Below are 18,029 nucleotides of genomic sequence, written 5' to 3'. Positions count from 1 at the left end.
GGTAATCCATCGGCTGGGTACGATGTTCATTCCCCTGTTGTTGGATCTATGGTTATTTCCATTCATTTATAAATTCCTGTTTATATGCAAGAGCTCAGAGAACTGGGGGCATACTGGTCCCGAGTGGAGATGTTGTTGATTCTTAACAGATATTGAAGAATGCCTTTCCACGACACTGTGACCCGCTTCCAAAGCCAAGGCAATAACCAGTGTTTTTCACTGTGCCTCAGCCAGCAAGGGAGGGACCATCCCTTTTCCCTCCTGTCACTGAGGTGTGAGAAATATAACCCCCACTACACATGGTAGGGCTTTTTACCATATCCAATGTATTTGGAAGTCTGGTTTTCATTATTTTCAATCTTTTTTCTCTCTCTGCCCTTCAGTTCGAATATTTCTTCCTAACCCATCTTCTAGTTAATGCTTTTCGGGGGCATTGAGTTTACTCATAAACTCATTATTTTAGTTCTTGATTTCAGGGATTGTATGTTGCAGTCCTAGTATTTCCATTTGGTTCCTTTTCTTATAGTTTTCAGCTCAATGATGAAATTCTTGTAATATGTTGATGGAACTTTTCAGTCACACTTAGTTATCTTAAGATGGGTCTCTGATTGCTGGTTCGAGGCCCCAACCTCTCCGCAAGCTCCCCGACGCTCCCTACTGTCTGTTTGGTGATCGCCATCCCCGTGGGCACGACGTGGTGTCTCAGTGTGGTTTGATTTACATTTCCCCAGTGGTGTTTTCTCCCACCTGTTGTCTGTTTACTCTCTTCTCATTCACGTTTTCATGGCAAATGCCCCACCACACGGCGCCCAGCAACACATTCTTGCTATTTCCTAAGCAGAAGCAGAGACATGGTTGAATCCAAGCCTGCAAATATTATTGAGTGCCTTTTGAATGCAAGACAGTTGGCTTGGAGCTGGTATTTTACACTTTGATTACATTCAGGAAGGTATATGCGAAAAAATAGCTATATAGAAATGTTCATTGAAGCCTGTCTGTGAAACAAAGAAACAATATAAACTTTCACAAAGAATCGGTTAAATAGATTATGTGTCAGCCTCGTGATGAAATAATATGCAAGATTTTAAAAGAACATGGTCCGTTTGTATGAAATGACATAGAAATAATGCCATGATTTTATTTTATTTTATTTTATTTTATTTTAATGTTTATTTATTTATTATGAGAGAGAGAGAGAGAGAGAGAGAGAGAGAGAGAGAGAGAGAATCCCAAGCAGGCTCCGTGCTGTCAGCACAGAGCCCAACTTGGGGCTCGATCTCATGAACCGTGAGATCATGACCTGAGCTGAAATCAAGAGTCAGACACTTAACTGATGGGGCCGCCCAGGTGGCCCAAGATAACACGATGATTTAAAATCAAACGGCAATCCAAGATGTAAGACATTTGAATAGCACAGTTTCGTATGTGTAGGCATTGTGAGGGTGGGTATGGAAGGCTGAGAACAGCGTTAGAGGTCAGAGGAGGTCGGGAAGAGGAAAAAGGACTTTTATTTGTGTAGCTTTCTTTGTGCCGACTACAGAGGGAACGAGAGGGTGAGGCAGAAGGCCTGACACAGCAGCCCTCTTGTTCTGTCTTATGATTTGGTGGGTCAGCAGTTCGGACGGGACGCGGCTGGACAGCTCCGCCCCACAAAGCATCGATGGGAGTCACCTGCTGGTATTCAGCTGCGTGCAGGGCGAGGCTGGAGGGTCCGAGGTGGCTTTCCTCCCGTGCCTGGTGCCTCTGCCAGTTCGTAATAACGGTTGACCTTCAGTGGGTGCTAACTGGATGTTCTAAGCACTTCACAGGGGACAATTCACGGACTCCTCGCTGCAATCCTCACTAATTGGGTGGGCTCTGATAGGACGCCCACTCTACAGACAAGAAGACCGAGACAGAAAGAGAGGTGATTTGCACAAGGTCACAGTGGTAGTGAGTGGCTGAGCCAGGATTAGGACCCAGGGTGTCTGGCTTGGATTCCCAGAGGTTAACACAGCACCAAAAAAAATCGCTTCATGGGGAATCTGGGAAGGCTTCCTTCTGGAAGGAAGAGGGAACAGAGCTGGCCGGGCACCTGCAATCTGGCAGAGCTCATTCGTAGCGCTCAGAGCATCCTTCCCCGCCCAGATCTCACCGGGCAGGTGATGGGCAAGGCCCCCGCTCCCCACTGAGAACCACCCCCCCCCCCAGCCACTGTGGGAAGAGAGGGGACCAGAGCCAACCTCTCTGAGCCCAGCTCCCCTGGGGAGGCTCAGGCTGTGTCAACGGGGGCTCGGCGTTATCAACCATGTTGGTTCTCTTTCAGCTTGAGGAACTTCAGAGAAAGCAACACGAGGCAAATTCGGCCGTGGCTCCTTTGAAGGTAATGATGTCTGTGAGATCGATATGCGATGTCCCTTTCCAAAAAAAAAATAAGATAAAATAACGAGCTTAGTATCTTCCCCATTCTAGATGTAGTCCGTGTCTATTATGAAATAAAACTGGAAAGAAAAATGGGAGAGACCAATACCACCATAAATCCCCGTTTGAACCTAGGGCTTTCATTAATTTTCTTCCAGTATATTTTGCGTGTGTCTGAGGCCCCACCACACCTCCCTGTCCGTGTCCTGCTTTCCTGCCTGAGAGCGTGACCCAGGAGGACTGTCCCCGTCTGTCCCGACCTCTGAAGCTATGGCACGTGCCGGCCGAATGCACGAGGCCCTGATGTTTTGGGGTGGTGCGATCCAGGGGACCCGGGGAGCCCTGGCCTGCACCTCAGGCCACCCTCCTGCCCTGCCAGCCGGTACTGGGTGCCCAAGCATCACTGCCTAGGGAATGTTCCTGGGCCTCTGGGCTGGGCTGGGCCTGAAGTCCTGGCAGGAAAAGATGGTCACCTGCTCTTCTGATGGAGGAGGAGTGCACATCAGGAAGGAAGGGACTCGCCCGGGGCCACCCTCAAATGAGGAGGGTCTATCTGTCACCCCCTCCAGACATGCCCAGATGTGGGAGGTCATTTCATGGCAGGAGGGTCCCCTCTCACACCATTCATGCAGCAGATCCCTCCCAGGGGCCATGGTGTGCCCAGCAATGGCACAGAGATGGTGCAAGGATCTAGGGGAATGTCAGCTTTGACCTTGAGGAGCTCCTGGGCTACGCGGGAGACAGACCCACAGATATGAACGTTAATTGTTGGGATAGAAGGAAGCCTGAAGCCGGGCACAGAGAGACAGCAACCCCTTTGCCCTTAACAATGACCATTGTACAGATGAGCAAGTCAAGGTGTAGAGAGGAGCTTGGTCACAGAGATGGTCGGTGGTGGGGCCCACGCTCTGAGCCTGGACCCCACCCAGAGGGCAGTGGGGAGCCCCTGAGGGTGTGTGGCTGCATGGCTACTTTTCAAAGCTGCTCTGGCTTCGGGGCGCAGGGAGGGGGCCGAGCTAAGGCGGCACAGGTGGGTACAGCGCAGGGCCCAGAGCCCAGCCCAGCTGCCCGGCCCCCAAGGGTGCCCTGCCTCCGCGGACCCGCCTGGAGCACCTCTGCTCCCACCCCTGCAGGCCAAGCTGGCTTCTCTGGTCCAGAAGTGCCGGGAGAGGAACCGCCTCATCACGCACCTGCTGCGGGAGCTGCACCGACGCGGGGCCGAGGATCCCCTGCTCTCCGAGACGGCGCGGGGCATGGTGGCCGACGTGGCACTGGCCGAGTACGCGGCCACCTTCCTGGCTCCGGCGCTCCCAGAGGTAGTCTCCAGAGACCCGCTGACACTTGTCCTCCGGGGGCTGAGGGCACACGGCTTCCTGTCCACCTGCCTGACCCGAACCGTCCCTCCCTCCCTCTGTCCACTGAGCCCACCCAGAACACGCCCAGGACTCTTGCTCTGGGCCGGCCCCTGCGCTCCTGGCTGGTGCAGGACGGCGAGCTGGGCATCTTACCCTTAAAGTGCTCCCAGCACATGCAGGAGACAGACACACACAGCCACAGTCCTACAAGCCCCGCGGCACTTACTTCACCAGAGCGTTCTTGCACGTGTGCCTCAGGGCCTTAGCACTCACCGCGTCCTCTGGTAGCATCCTTGTCTGTCCCGCAGCCTCCCAGCCATCCTTCAAGGCACAGTTCAAGTGTGACCTTGCCCAGGGAGGCTTCCCTGATTCCCATGCACCACAGAGTCAGCCACCTCCTCTGTCCCCCATGGCACGTGGATGTTCATGACATGGCACGTGGGAGGGATTTTGCCCTGCTGTCGTGGGAGCTTTGTCAGCACCTCTCTGATGGGGCCAGAGAGGCTCCGTAACCATCTGTGTCTCCCTAGTGCCTGGCACAGAGAAGCCGCCCGGGGGAGACAGGTTGAATGAATGAAATAATGAACTGGATGAATGAGGGTCTCCTCTCCTGATAGTCAACCAAAAAGGAAACTGAGGCCCAGAGAAGTTGGGAGGCTCACTCGAGGTCACACAGCCCCCAGGTAGTGGGGACGGTCTGGATGCCGGCTCTGACCCAGGTCCGGGGAGGGGCTCCCGGATCTGTGCCCAGCTCTGAACAGCAGCGTCCCGGCATTTGTGTGCAGAGTATGGTGGGTGCTCACTGAGCCCACCCTCCACACACACACGCGTGTGCGCACGCAGGCAGCTTCATTCCTGGGGACCGGCCGCAACGCCCCCGCCGAGCGCGGCTCCTGATGGTGTGAGGGCGAAACGCAGTTCCCGCTGTAGACACAGCCGGCCCTGCTCCCCACGCTCCTGATCAGCAGCTCGGCCCTTCCCAGCCCAGCTCTGCAAGCCCGGCCTTCTCTGTCCCTTCCTTTCCCCCATAGTCATCAGAGGCCCCCTGGTCCCAGCCACCAACCAGCCCGGGAGATGGAGACCGGGAGGCCCAGGGATCCGCTCAGGGCTGCATGACAGTTGAGTTCAGAGCCAGAGTTTGAATCCGGAGTCCCAGACTCTCAGTCCGGGGCTCATCTCTCTGCCCGAGTGGTTCAAACCTCTTGAGAGCCAGGATAGGGCTGAGGAAGGAAGTTAGCATGTTGTTGAGAAGCTTTGCACAGTCTCTGTGTTGACGGAGGCAGGACAGAAAGCAGAGTTCCGGGGTGTGGGCTGCAGTCACCCGGGAGGGCCAGCTGGCCCCCTGCTGAGAAGGCATCATAGCAGTGAGAGCCCCACCCCCCCAGGGTCTGCTCTGAAACTAGAACTGAAATGTTCACCGGGATTGGCTGGGCTGACTCATAATAACCAAATTCACAGAGACTGATGTACAAACCTTAACACTAATGTATCAGTTTCCCATGAGAACTAGAACCATGTGCAGGCTGAAGTATTGCAGGGATGGATGGAAACTTTTCTGCATATTCTCCCCCTGTATAGTGGAATTGTCAGGCAATCAAGTTCATTCATTCGTTCCTTCGTTCGTCTGTTAGTCACTAAACATTTATAACCAGGTCATTTTGGAGGCAGGAATGAAAACAGGGAGAATGAATGGTGTTATCAGCCTGATTCATTCATTTCCTGTAAGGATGTGCTCCTGGGACCAGACTTGCCTCCTGGGGTGTCTTCCCCGAGACCTGTTGAAAGCAACGGCCAGTTACATAAACTTCTACTCCCTTCTTTTAAGGACTTTGCATTACTTTGCAATTCCGCTCTCCAAGAACACCCCTATTTGCACGATCAGGGGGACGCCTCACAATTCCCTGTGCAAACCACAAAACCCTGGCTGTGTCGTTGCCCCCTACCGTGACCTCAGGTGCTGAGCACTGAGGGGGAGAAACGGTGAATCATTTCTCAGAGCAAACCTGCCGACAACGGAGGAGTAGATAATCGTGAGTCGTGGTGAGGGTCATGAAGGAAGCGAAAACGGGACTGGGGCAGAGACTGACTGACTATGTGTGTGTCTCTGGGCAAGACTCGTACTTGTTCTGAGCCTCAGTTTTCCCATCTGTCAAATGGGAACAGGAGAGCCTACTGGGCAGAGTTGACATGAAGACAGGTCGTTTGTGAAGCGCCCTGTATGGGGGGGGGGGGTGGTCCCACTTGGTGGGAAGCTGGTCTGTGTGCGGGCAGCTGTCAAGAGGGTGGCCACTGTCTAGCTCTATGGCCTTAGGAGGGGACACTTCCACGTACCCCTTACAGCGCTCGGACGCTGTCCCAAGTGCTTCATGGAGCTGACTCGGGAGGTCCTCCCACAGGCAAGGTGCTGTCATGGTCCCTTCTCCAGTTGAGAAGCCTGAGGCTCAGGGGTCTCAAGTCCTGCCCAGAGACACACGTCTACAAGTGGCTCTCCAGCTCGGCCTTCTCTGCAAGAGGCCGTGTGCCTGAGCCGAGCTGGGCTTTGACGTTGACAGGGGGCCCCTGCACCCAGCCAGTGCCGTCACCACCCCTGCGGGAGGGGGGTAGGGTGCGTGCGCATGCACCGTTGGGAATATGGGTGGTGCGGGGTCTGGCACGTCCCAGGCCCTCAAGGACTCGGTCCCTCTTGTTTCTGGAAGGCTGGCCCTCCGAGTGCGGCTACAAGGCCGTGATGTGTTTAAGAAACCAAGGGTGTTCCGGGCTGGCTGCAGGGCCCGGGTGCTTCGTGGAGCAGTGGTGGGAGACTGGCTGGGTGGGAGGTCACTTAGGCTGTGTTCCTCGTGAGTGGGGACACCGGTGCTGGTGGTGGAGCGGGGTCCCCATGCTCTGGGAAGGCAGACCCAGCAGGTGTAGGGGTGAGACCCAGCTGCAGCCTGGGGGGTGGGGGGGGGGTGGGTGCTGTGCACACAGCAGCTTCTCTCTTTCAACAGCCAGTGACTTGGGCTGTGAGGACCGAGGGCCAGGCGACTAGGGCAGAGTGTTGCTGGCGGCCGGGCAGGGGGTGGGTTTGACGGGCGCTGCCTCTCATTCAGAGAACACAGATTCCCCGTGGAGGCTTCAGCCTGGGGGCACTGCCCAGCTGGCTGGGGAGACACGGGTGGGCTCGGGGTGGGCTGTGCCAGGGCAGAGGGAGCACTGAGGCCCGGCCGTGCTCCCGGAAGCATCCCGGGAGGGCCTGGACCCTGGAGGCTCAGGTGGTCTGGCCCCTGGCCTCGGGAAGAGGCTCCCACTAAATGCAAAGGTTTGACGGAGGACGGGGCTGGGGGCTGGGGGCTGGGGTGGGGCCCAACCGGACGGGCCCCATCAGACAGGCCGGTGCTTTATCCACTAGCCGTGGGGATGCTGGCCGAGACTCAGCCCTCCCCCGTGCCAGCGTTTTCCATTCGCTCATTTCCTCCTCCCAAAGCCTGCGTTTTTAGGGAGGCCACTGAGGCTCCAAGTAGTCTGCTGGTTGCAGACGGCTGCCTTCTCGCTGTGTCCCCACAGAGGCAAGCTCTCCCGTGTCTCTGGTTACAAGGGCACTAATCCCATCCCGAGGGCTCCCTCCTTAGGCCCTGATCACCTCCCAAAGGCGCCCTCTGAATACCATCACATAGGGGTGCTGTGCTGGCCCTTGGCATGTCTGGCCTTGCACGTGCCCCGGTGTCTTTCCTCCAGCGCAGCTCAGGCACTAGTTCTCAAGTGGGGCATTGCCCTGAGGCCAGCTCGGCCAGCTTCCCCACCATCTTTCAGCGGGCACCACGGGGGTCTCGCCACCTCCCTGCCTGTACCCGGAGGTGGGAGCAAGGGGAGGGCAGGTTCCTTCCCTCTTTTGGATTCCTGAAAACCTCTCTGGGAGGTGGGGGCGGGGTCTCAATTCCACCCACCCCTCAAGCTTGGCTTAAGTGGGCAGCGTCCCCCGCCCCCAGTCCCAGGACACCTGTTTTCTCCCCGGCTTCTGCCAGGACCTAGGCTGTTGACATTCCCAAGCCAAGAATGAGGCACACCTTTCTTTGTGGTTTCTATTCAGGTGTCATCCCCTCCTTGGGGGCAGATGCCCTTGGTGGGAGGGGGGAGCTGGGGAGGGGGTGCCAGGCCTCACCCCGGACACGGCCCTGGTTAGGGTGCAGGCACGCCCTCCTGCCTGAGCCTGAACCGCCTCCCCCAGGGTCTGGCCTGCTGTCAGCTCTGATGGCAGGTCCCATCAGAGAACTTGATGAGTGGGGCCTGCCTGGCACCCAGCAGTTCCGGGACTCGGGGGTCACTGTATTTTCTCCCCGCACGTTCGTACCGGGCAGACGGACACGCCCCAGACCCCGAAGAATTGCCGGCCTGTGACCATGGTGCTCCCCCCTCACCTTCCTAAGCTGCCCGTTCCCTTAGGCCAGGGGGCTGCGGTCCCTCCACCGGGCTCTGTGAGGCTTCAGTAAGACCTCGTGTCAAATGGCCACACGAGCTGTCACGTACCGGCACTCAGAGAGCACCAGGGTCCCCGGGCGGAGGTCGGGGCTTGGGCATTCCAGCAGTGGGGAGCTGTCTACACCGCAGCCCTGGGCGGGGGCAGGCGACCGGCAAGGGGGCTGCTACCTTTGCTTCCTCTTGCCCCGCGCTCTCCTTTTCCTCCACCTCTTTGCTCTCCTCTGGGCATCGTCAGCGAGATCTATAGACGGGCTTCCAGAAAAGCAATCGCGTCTTCACAAGCAGCAGCGGGGCTCAGAGCCCTAAACTCCCCTAATTCATTAAATCGGCGACCCCCAGGCCTGGGCCTCCAAGGATCCGGGAAATTATTTTCCCTTTAGCTCTTGCCTTTTATGAAATTTAGAATATGGCCCCCAAAAGTTTACATGGGGGAGGGAGGGGAGCGGCGCCCACAGGGCAAACGGTAGTCCGCTACCCTGTGTGGAGCATTTCGTAGACGTCCACTCTCCTCGCGTTCCGACAAGCCCCCGCCAGGAACACGTGAGCGCCTCCATTCTGCAGATGGAAGCGGCACGGCTCAGGGTCTGGGGTGTCTTGCTTGGCCGAGACCAGGGAGGCGGCAGAGCCAGGATTCCGCATGGCGGTGCCCGGCCCTGAGCCTCTCCAGGCCGGTGGGAGGAACGAGGGGCAGGAAGGGAAGGAGGATCTGTGGCTCCCCGATCACAGGCTGCCCCCTGGCCATCGGTGGGATGGGTCTGAGGCTACTCTGGACACGAAGGTCAATGAGACCTCGTTCTCGTGGCGAAGGAGTCGGCATCGAACGGGCCCCCCTCGGAGGCTGGTGCGAGGGACAGTAAACGTGTGGAGAGAGGAGAGAGGGACTTGATGGGGAGTATGCTTCCTGGAGGAGGCGGCACACACACCAGGCCTGGAGGGATACAGAGGGGTTGTAGTAGCCAGAAAAAGTGGAGCGAAGGCCGTCTGGGCCCCGGAGAGCTGGACGTGGGCGGGCACAGGGCTGTGAGCCGTGATGGTGCCGGAGGACACGCGGTGTCCCCGGGGATATGAGCGCAGCGCCCCGTGAGCGGAAGAAGAGGCGGCGTGCCTAATACAGAAGGCTCCAGTAAGTGGGGCCGGTCAAGATGGTCAAGCCATAATCTGTGCCCTTGTGTATCCGTCGCTGGGTTGGTCAATCCATTTTCGAGGGGACAAAAGAGTCCCTTGTCACGCACGGCACAGCCCGGAGGGGCTATGTGAGAAGCAGGTGGGTGAAATCAGGGAAGACTTCCTACCGGAGGGGACATTTCAGTTGGGTTGTGACATATACATAGAAGTTCGCCAGAGAAAGAGAGAAAGGGCAGGGGTCTTCAGGCCGGGGGCCAGCTGATGTAACTACCTGGAGGACACAGTGATGGGGAAGCGAGATGTCACAGTGACACCGCACACGGGCCCCTGCCCCGCCAGAAACGCCCAAGAGGAGGCAAGGTCTGGGCTGCTGGTCTGGAATCTGACCTGCCTTGAAGGTCCAGCCCTGCTCTTGTTAAACCAGTCGGGACACACCAGCTAGCCAACTTTGCCACACCACCTTTTGTAGACCCTGTGCGGTCGTGGGACCCAGGAGGACAGGCACCCGGTCTACACGGTGGCGCGGGGGACTCCAGTTCAAGCCCGACCTGAGTTCCTGGGTGACTGAGCCAGGGACCCCGGGGCAGCTCAGCAATCGGCCGGTGCAAGGTCTGGCAGGACCTCCGTGGAGGAAGAACATCTCTCCTGGAAACTTTGCCGTCCAGCCGCCCTCATTTCCTCCCCCCACTTTTCACAGCAGTTTCTAAAACACATTAATCACAGTCTCCGTTTGAGGATTTAATCTGAGTAGAGAAAATGCAATTGCTCTCCTGCACCTGTATTCCCTAAGAGCAGATTCTGGACTCCTTCGAGGGTCACGGGCAGAGGGGGGAGGGGTGGCTCTGACCGGAGAATGTGCTTTGCGCGGGAGGAGGGGGGGGCAGCGCATGACCTGCTTCCTCCCAGTTGCAGCCATCCGCGGGAGGCTTGTTCTCCTGGATCACGCGGAATAACTGCTGACGCGTCTTTTCTTCCAGACCAGCCACCACCTGGATGTCGAGTCTGAGACGGCAGCAGCTGTAAGAGGTCAGTGCGATTTTCAATTAGCGATATCTGTGTGCTCAGACGCCAGGACCATCTGACAGGTGGGCCAGGGTCAAGTGCAGACTGTGAGGAACCAGCCCCGCCGTCTCCCCCTCCTGCCCTACTTGGCCCTGCCTTCTCGCTCCCCAGTGTAAGGAGAACACGGGACGAGAAACACTCCACAGAAGTGGCCGGTCTCCTCAGCTCTGCGGTTTCGCTCCTGGAAATTCATCCTAAGGAAATAATTCTCTGTGTGGAAAAACTCAATGGACAGGTGTATTCATGCCCTGGTGTTTCTGATAATGAAAAGCTCTGTGGGGCGGGGGCCCTCCAGCATTGTCGATGAGCCCTGTCTTTTAAAAATTTAGGAGAATATCATATATGAGATGGGGAATGGAATGCACTGGATGATTACAGGGATAGGGCTATGTAAGCACATCATCTGTATGAGTAGCAACTTAAGCGGGCGGATAAACTCAGATGCTCACAGCGGTTACGTAGAAAGATGGCAGCGGGTGATTGCTTTTGTTCCGTTTATTATGATTATTTTTAAATTTGTTTTAACGTTTATTTATTTTTGAGAGAGACAGAGTGTGAGCGGGGGAGGGGCAGAGAGAGAGGGGGACACAGAATCCGAAGCAGGCTGCAGGCTCCGAGCTGTCAGTGCAGTGCCCGATGCAGGGCTCGATCCCACCAACCGTGAGATCGTGACTGGAGCCGAAGCCAGACGCTTAACAGACTGAGCCACCCAGGTGCCTCTGCTCTGTTTATTCCTAAAAAGGAAACTCAGATGCTACCTGGGCAGATGGGATTTCCCTGGTTAAGTGCAGCACGCTCTCAGCATGGGGGAAGGGATTCGTTTAGCATTCTGTTCACATCGGATGCTCAGCAGAAACGTGGAGGAAGTGGGGCGCTAAGCCGTGATCATTGGCTCAGGTCATGACCTCCCGGTTCTTGAGTTCAAGCCCTACATCGGGCTCCATGCTGACAGCGTGGAGCCTGCTTGGGGTTCTCCGTGTCCCTTTCTCTCTGCCCCTCCCTAGCTCGCTTTCTCTCTCTCTCAAAATAAATAAATAAACATTAAAAAAAAAAAAAAAGAAACACAGAGAAAGCACGGATGGCATTGTCTGCAGGTGAGTGGGTTGCTCTTGAGATCTGCTTATCTAGCAATTCTTATTATAGGGTCTTGTGCTTACCAGCTGTGTAATCTTGGATGAGTTAATTAGCCTCTCTGAGCCCCAGAGTCTTATCTTTTAAAGGAGAATAATACGACCTTTCTCAGGAGTGTCTTACTGCCTGACCCAAAAAGAGAGATCTTTTCTCAGTCTTTGTCCGGTCAGGATGGGCCTGCCCTCTGTACTGTCGTGTCCTCCTAGCAGTCTGAGTTGGCATCTGTTTTCACAGTTGGAAGGGCCTGAATTCCACTTGGCCCTTCATCTGCCACTAATTTGTGCAAGTGTCCTTCCTTCTGTGGGCTCAGCGTCCTCAGAAATGTGCTCAGTTGATTGAGTTACTTGTTCCTTAAACATTTCCAGAAGGCTACTGGGTACCAGACCCAGGGGGTGTATCTCAGGGTTTACAAAAATGGGTCAGCTTGCAGAGGTGGTGGTCCCTGTGTTGAACGAGCTGACGGCCAAGGAAAGAAAGCTGACGAGGGCAGGTAGTTTTCTAGGATACCCACAGGCATGACGGGACCATCAGAGGGGTGTGGATAAGGCACTCAAGGGCTTGTGGGCATCCGAGAGGGCCTCTGTCATGGGTACGTGGGGATCTGGGAATGAAAGAGAATGGAAAAGGTTATTCCAAGGCTCCGAGACTTGTGATTTTTAGAGTAGATTTCTGGTTTGAGGCTTGACTGAAAATACTCTTTTCTAGCTCAGAAATACCTCCCGAAGCCCAAAACAGACAGTGTCATCATCCAAAGACCTTTGCATTCAGAGTCCTGGCCTGTTCCCGAGGCTGAGTGGCCAGCACAGAACACGGCTAGACCGGATTCACCAAAGGTGAGAGGACGTCAGTCATCTAATTTCTTCGATAAACTTTTGTTTTTATCAAGACTGTAACACACATAAGGAAAATGGCACAAATTGTAAGTGTACAGATCAACGAATTATCATGGAGTGACACCCCAAAAGCCATCACCAGGTTGAGAACTAGAAAAGCGACCAGCACCACAGAAACCCCTTGGTTTCCCTTCCTAGTCTCTATCTATTATCTACCATTTAATTTGTGGTTTTGATCAAGGCATGTGTTCGGTGTCTGGTTATTTTTCCCCTGAGTGCTAGACATCATGAGTCAAAACCTAAAGATATAATCTGGGGTTCTGCCTCATAGTGTATTGTCTTCATCCAGAGCACGCTTCCTTTTGCTTGTGACAGGTGGCCAGGCCGGGCTCAGGCCATTCCTCACATCATAACCTGGTTCAGAGATGGTTTCAGCACTTACGAGTTCTGTTTTCCTTCCCTTTCACTCTCACTCCTTGGGCATAGCCTTTGGCGTCCTGACCAGAAGACTGTAGTGTTTACCAGCATCTTTTGCCCGTGGCCCTTGTCAGTCCCATGAGGCTGGGAAAAGCCTTGCTTAGCCTTCTGCATCACAACTGCCACTGTTACCGTAGGCTCTCACCTGGAGGGAAGTATGGCCTCCACGGCCATGCCAATGACTCCCGGCTTCTCTCCTGTTTTCAGCTTTAGTCCCTCAGATCCTGCCCATCTCCGTAGCTCTCAGATGGTTTAAATACAAGGTGTGCTCTGTTCTGTCCAGCTTTTCTAGTATTTGCCAGAGGTTCAGTCCAAAATGTCCTAACCAAGCGGAGCCACAGCAGCCCCCCCTTCTCTCAGAGAGAACATCTTTTACTGATGAGATGTGAAGTCTGATGGGCTTGAGTTCAAATCGCAACTGTAACTCAGCGTGATGTTGGGCAGAGGACTTACTATGTCTGTGTCTCTGCTTCCTTGTCTGTAACGTGGGGATGATACTTCCAACTGCTAGTATGATCACAAAATCAGGTAAACAGGGCTGAATAAGTATGTGAACAAGAGAGATGCTCAGGAGAAGAAGAAAGTCGCCATTACTCAGGAGGAATCTGATCTTATTCTTAGCATTTCATCTCAGCCTATTGGTGATTTCCTTCCACCTGTCATTCGCGTGGCATGTCTCCTGCCTCCATGATTACATTAATTTTTTTATCTAAAAAATTGAGACAGTATTAACCTCTTAGAATTGTTAGGACAGTTCAATGAAAGCACACACATAACATGCTTGCTATACTGCTTGGTACACGAGAGGTGGTCAATAAATGACAGCTATTGTTACTGGCCTTCATTTATTTTTAAAATTTCATTTATTTATTTTTGAGAGAGAGAGAGAGAGAGAGAAAGAGAAAGCAAGTGGGGGGAGGGGCAGAGAGAGAGAATCCCAAGCAGGCTCCACACTGTCAGCACAGAGCTGATGCGGGGCTCGATCTCTCGAACCGTGAGATCATGACCTGAGCCGAAATCAAACGTTGGATGCTTAACCAACTGAGCCACCCAGACGCCCCTAGTGGTGACCTTCTTAAACATTTTTTCCCCCTGACTGGTGACTTTAATTTTAAATTACTCGTCTACAGGTTTATTACCTAAGAATGAGTACTTTTTTTGTTTTTTTGTTTTTTTCCTAGCTTTGATCTTTTCCTAGGAAAATTTCCTCTGACTTTTGACCTTTGGCCTGGCTTATCCCAAGCAATAGAAGGCATTCTACAAAAAGGAAACAGTACCCGCAAAGACGGAGGGGTCAATGCTCCTCAGGTGTCAGGGGCATTGCGGGCAGTTAAACGTGGCTGTGGCAGGAAGTAAGAAGGTGTAGAGAGGGGTCTTAGAGATCCCAGTGGTGATGTTAAAAATTTTTTAATGTTTTGTTTATTCATTTATTCATTTTTGAAGGACACAGAGAGAGAGAGTGTGTGTGTAAGCGGGGGAGGGACAGAGAGAGAGAGGGAGACACAGCATCCGAAGCAGGCTCCAGGCTCCGAGCTGTCAGCACACAGCCCAATGCGGGGCTCGAACCCATGAACCGTGAGATCGTGACCTGAGCTGAAGTCGGATGTTTAACCAACTGAGCCACCCAGGTGCCCCCCGGTGATGATGATGATGAGAGTAACAGTGGGAAAGAAGCCCCCCGCCCCCTTCCCGAATGCCTGCTCGCCGTGTGCAATGCACTGGCTCTTCCAGTCCTCACGAGGGGCTTACAAAATAGGCATCAGCATTTGCCCCCTTTACCTGTGAGAAAAGACGAGGCGCAGAGGAGGTATATAGCCGACCCTGGGTCACGCAGTTCATAGGCAGCAGAGCTGGGGTCCCACCCAGGCAGCCTGGCTCTGGAGCTGGGGCTGCGGCCGCTGAGTGGCCAGACGGTGAGAAGCCTTCACGGGAGGGATGGGAACAGTGTCTCCTGCCCCCTGCACGGCCCAGCCTGGAGTTCAGGGTGAGAAAAACCCCGCGAGGGCGTGCGCTAGGTGGTGCTGGCCAGAAACTTGAGGAAATGGGCAGAGCATAAACTGAATGAATGAATGAGTGAGTGAGTGAACCACAAGGTGCTCCAAGTTTCCGGATTGTTCTTTAGCTTTCTTCAGAGTCATTGCCACGCACGTCGAATGCCACCATTAAACACGCTTCCTCCATTGGACGCAGTGACAAATCCGCGGGATGTTGGCCTGACTCTGCAGCGAGATGATGGGATGTCGGTACAGGCATTTTTGTTCCCCTGCTTTGCGAGCACCTGGCCCACAGGGGGCCCTCTCAAGGGCCTGTGGGATGCAGAATCAGAGCGAGGGGCTGGTGGGCTCTTTCTCTAGACGGTCCCGGGGCACCTGGTCCCCCCCCCCACCCCACGCAGGCTGCACCCTGCTCCGCTGTGCAGGGCGTCAAGAAGTAGAGAGCCCGTTGCCTTGTGGGACAACAGATTGCGAGCCGTAGATCCGGGCTGGCTCGAGGGGAAGGGCTTCCTGTGGCGAAAATGAGTTTGTTAAATAACTACACTAGGGGATCAGTGACCTAGCAGCAAAACGAGGTCATTGTTGAAGGGCAGTAGCTAAATTTGTCACATGTCACAATTCTCTTATTTTATGGTCGAGCTTAGAGAAAAGAAAAAAGAAAGAAGGCAGGGAGGGCCTGGAAATACACGCAAATATCCCAAGAAGGCTGGTAAACCTTTGGTGATGGAGGCAATGTCTGTCCCTGTGTCACAGACTGGTCATGCCACTGCCCCACTGAAGACCCTTCATCTGTCCTGTGTGTGACAGCCGGCTGTAGGGGTGAACGGTGCAGGCCCGGGGGTTGAGCGACCTGGGCTCAAATCCTGCCTCTGCCTCCTGTTAGCTGTGTGGCCATAGGCAAGTCACGTAACCTCTCTGGGCCTCTGTTTCTTCATCTGTACAATGAGGTAATAATCCTAGTTGCCTTTTTGGGTTAAAGACGGAATGGATCGATATGTATACATTGCTTAGCATGATATCCGGCACATCATAGGAGCTCCAGAAATGTTCGCGGCCATAGGCTGAACCGTAGGAGATATTATACTACCTTCTCGCGACAGAATCTGCGGTTTCATGAGGTTTAAACTGTTATCATCGACAAGCGCAGATTCCTTAAGTTGCTGGTTGCACGTTACTCTACGTGCAATGACCTTCAGCTTTTTTTTTTTTTAATTTTTTTTCAACGTTTTTTATTTATTTTTGGGACAGAGAGAGACAGAGCATGAACGGGGGAGGGGCAGAGAGAGAGGGAGACACAGAATCCAAAGCAGGCTCCAGGCTCCGAGCCATCAGCCCAGAGCCCGACGCGGGGCTCGAACTCCCGGACCGCGAGATCATGACCTGGCTGAAGTCGGACGCTTAACCGACTGCGCCACCCAGGCGCCCCTCCCCTTCAGCTTTTAACAGCAGAATCCTGCTCCTTCTCGAAAGTCTGGCTCAGACACCGCCTCCTCCAGGAGGCCTTCCTGCCCCTCAGTGTACGGCCAGTGCTCCCCTCCCGGGTGCTCCACTGGCGGGTGCGTGGGCCTCTCTTCCGACACTGATTCGGCAGCGGACCTCCACGTTTTTTGGCCTGCCTGTGCCGCTGGGGGAGGAGCACCCTGGGGGAGGGGCCGGTCCAGGCGGGGCACACAGGCCAGCGCCCGATGACTGGCATTTCCTCTCCTCCCTGGCTGTGCCTTTCTCAGCCATCAGTGGAACTGCGTGTGCCACGCCACCCACTGGTCACGGCCTCCCGAGGGCATGGGAGAAGTTTGCTCCCTTCTGCCCGTCTGAGTGCTGAGGCCCTCTGCCAGTGGCGTAGGACTGACACTGCCCAGCATGGGGATCCTTCCTTCCGTCATTTGCGGGGAAGGTGCTCGATAACTGTGGATGCTGGGCAGGGAGGGCTGACATGCGTATGCTAGGGGAGGGTGGAGCTCCAGAAAGAATGGGTGGGGCTTTGAGGGCAGGTGGGCTTGGGTTCAGCAGCTGCATAGATTTAGGTGAGCTATTTAGGGTCTCTGAAACAGGCACCTGTTTCCCCATCGGTCATGCGGGCCTGATGACAGCCTGGTGGGAGGGCTCAGTGGAAACAGGTGAACCAGCTCGGTGACAAGAGCCGTGGGCGGTGCCCGGCATGAGGTCGGCAGCCAGTCGACATCGATTGCCGTTTGATGGGACACTCGCCATCTCTCGTCCCTGCAAACAAGAAACGTCCCCGCTCTATGGGGACACCATCAGTGATTGTCCTGGCAGACACCTGCTGGATGACGTGGTGAGGGCCACCCCCCAGCCCCTGTTCCTCCCCCGCCACACCGTGAAGGCATCGTGTGCCTCGTTGAGCTGTATAGGAGGACGTGAGCGGTGCAGGGGGAGCACTCGTGCCGGGCACACAAAGCCTCCGCAAATGTTCCTTCCTGTTGCCGTCTCTTCCCTGGATGAGTGTGGGATGAGGGGGCTTTTACGAGCTTGGAGAGGCAGAGACCATTTCATTCTGCTCTTGCCTCCAGCTTCCCCCGCCCTCAGGGCCGACGCCTGGTCCCGGAGCGTGTCCGTGTCCGGCTGCAGCCGCCGTGGAGCCCGCGTGCCCTGCGCGACGCCCGTGGGGAGAAGGCGGGCTGTCCTGTCCCGTCCTCCGTGCCGATGACCCCCCGCCACCCTCTGAGCTCCTGAGTCCTGCGAGGATCCTGGCTTTCCACAAAGAGCTCACACAAAGCATTCGCGGCAATGCCCAGGTCCATCGATCACCGCTGGAGTTATAAATTTAATAGAAGCGCTCACGCTCCGGGGCCGTTTCATAGACTCCATAAATATTTGAAGCCGAGCCTTCAGACACGGCTTTAAGGAATTGGTAGCAATCAAAGCCCTCATTCGGTGGCAAGTGGTTTTGCCTCTGGCTCGGGGGTCTGTGCTGCTCGTCGGAGCTTGGGAGAAATACGCGACTGTGCCCGACACATTCCAAGAGCTTTGTCAAGGCAGCAAAGGGAATATTTACCGTACCAAAACCTATTGAAAGACTGGTCCGGTGGTTCTCAACTGGGCGTGATTTTTCCCAACCAGGGAAAAAATTGGCAACGTCCGGAGACATTTTCTTTGGTCCTAACTCGGAAGCCGCTCCCGGCATCTAGTGGGTAGAGGCCGGGGATGCCGTTAAACATCCCACGATGCACAAGGCA

The 18,029-nt window shown here is 55.0% G+C and overlaps 1 protein-coding gene across 1 annotated transcript in view; it reads left to right on the top strand.

Annotated features, from left to right (window-relative positions):
* CB1H4orf50 (chromosome B1 C4orf50 homolog) overlaps positions 1 to 17,623 on the top strand; it is a 52,851-nt gene extending 35,228 nt beyond the window's left edge. Inside the window, exons 11-15 of the mRNA XM_032593083.1 lie at positions 2,306 to 2,362; positions 3,534 to 3,716; positions 10,313 to 10,361; positions 12,234 to 12,361; positions 17,364 to 17,623. Coding sequence (XP_032448974.1) covers positions 2,306 to 2,362; positions 3,534 to 3,716; positions 10,313 to 10,361; positions 12,234 to 12,361; positions 17,364 to 17,615 — 669 coding nt within the window. The 3' untranslated portion in view covers positions 17,616 to 17,623. The remainder of the gene's footprint in view (positions 1 to 2,305; positions 2,363 to 3,533; positions 3,717 to 10,312; positions 10,362 to 12,233; positions 12,362 to 17,363) is intronic.
* Positions 17,624 to 18,029: the final 406 nt, after the last annotated feature.

Source organism: Lynx canadensis, chromosome B1 (genome assembly GCF_007474595.2).
Source record: "Lynx canadensis isolate LIC74 chromosome B1, mLynCan4.pri.v2, whole genome shotgun sequence".
NCBI classification, from domain to species: domain Eukaryota; kingdom Metazoa; phylum Chordata; class Mammalia; order Carnivora; family Felidae; genus Lynx; species Lynx canadensis.
Note: the sequence above shows the minus strand (reverse complement) of the source record. Positions and strands in the feature narration are given on the sequence as shown.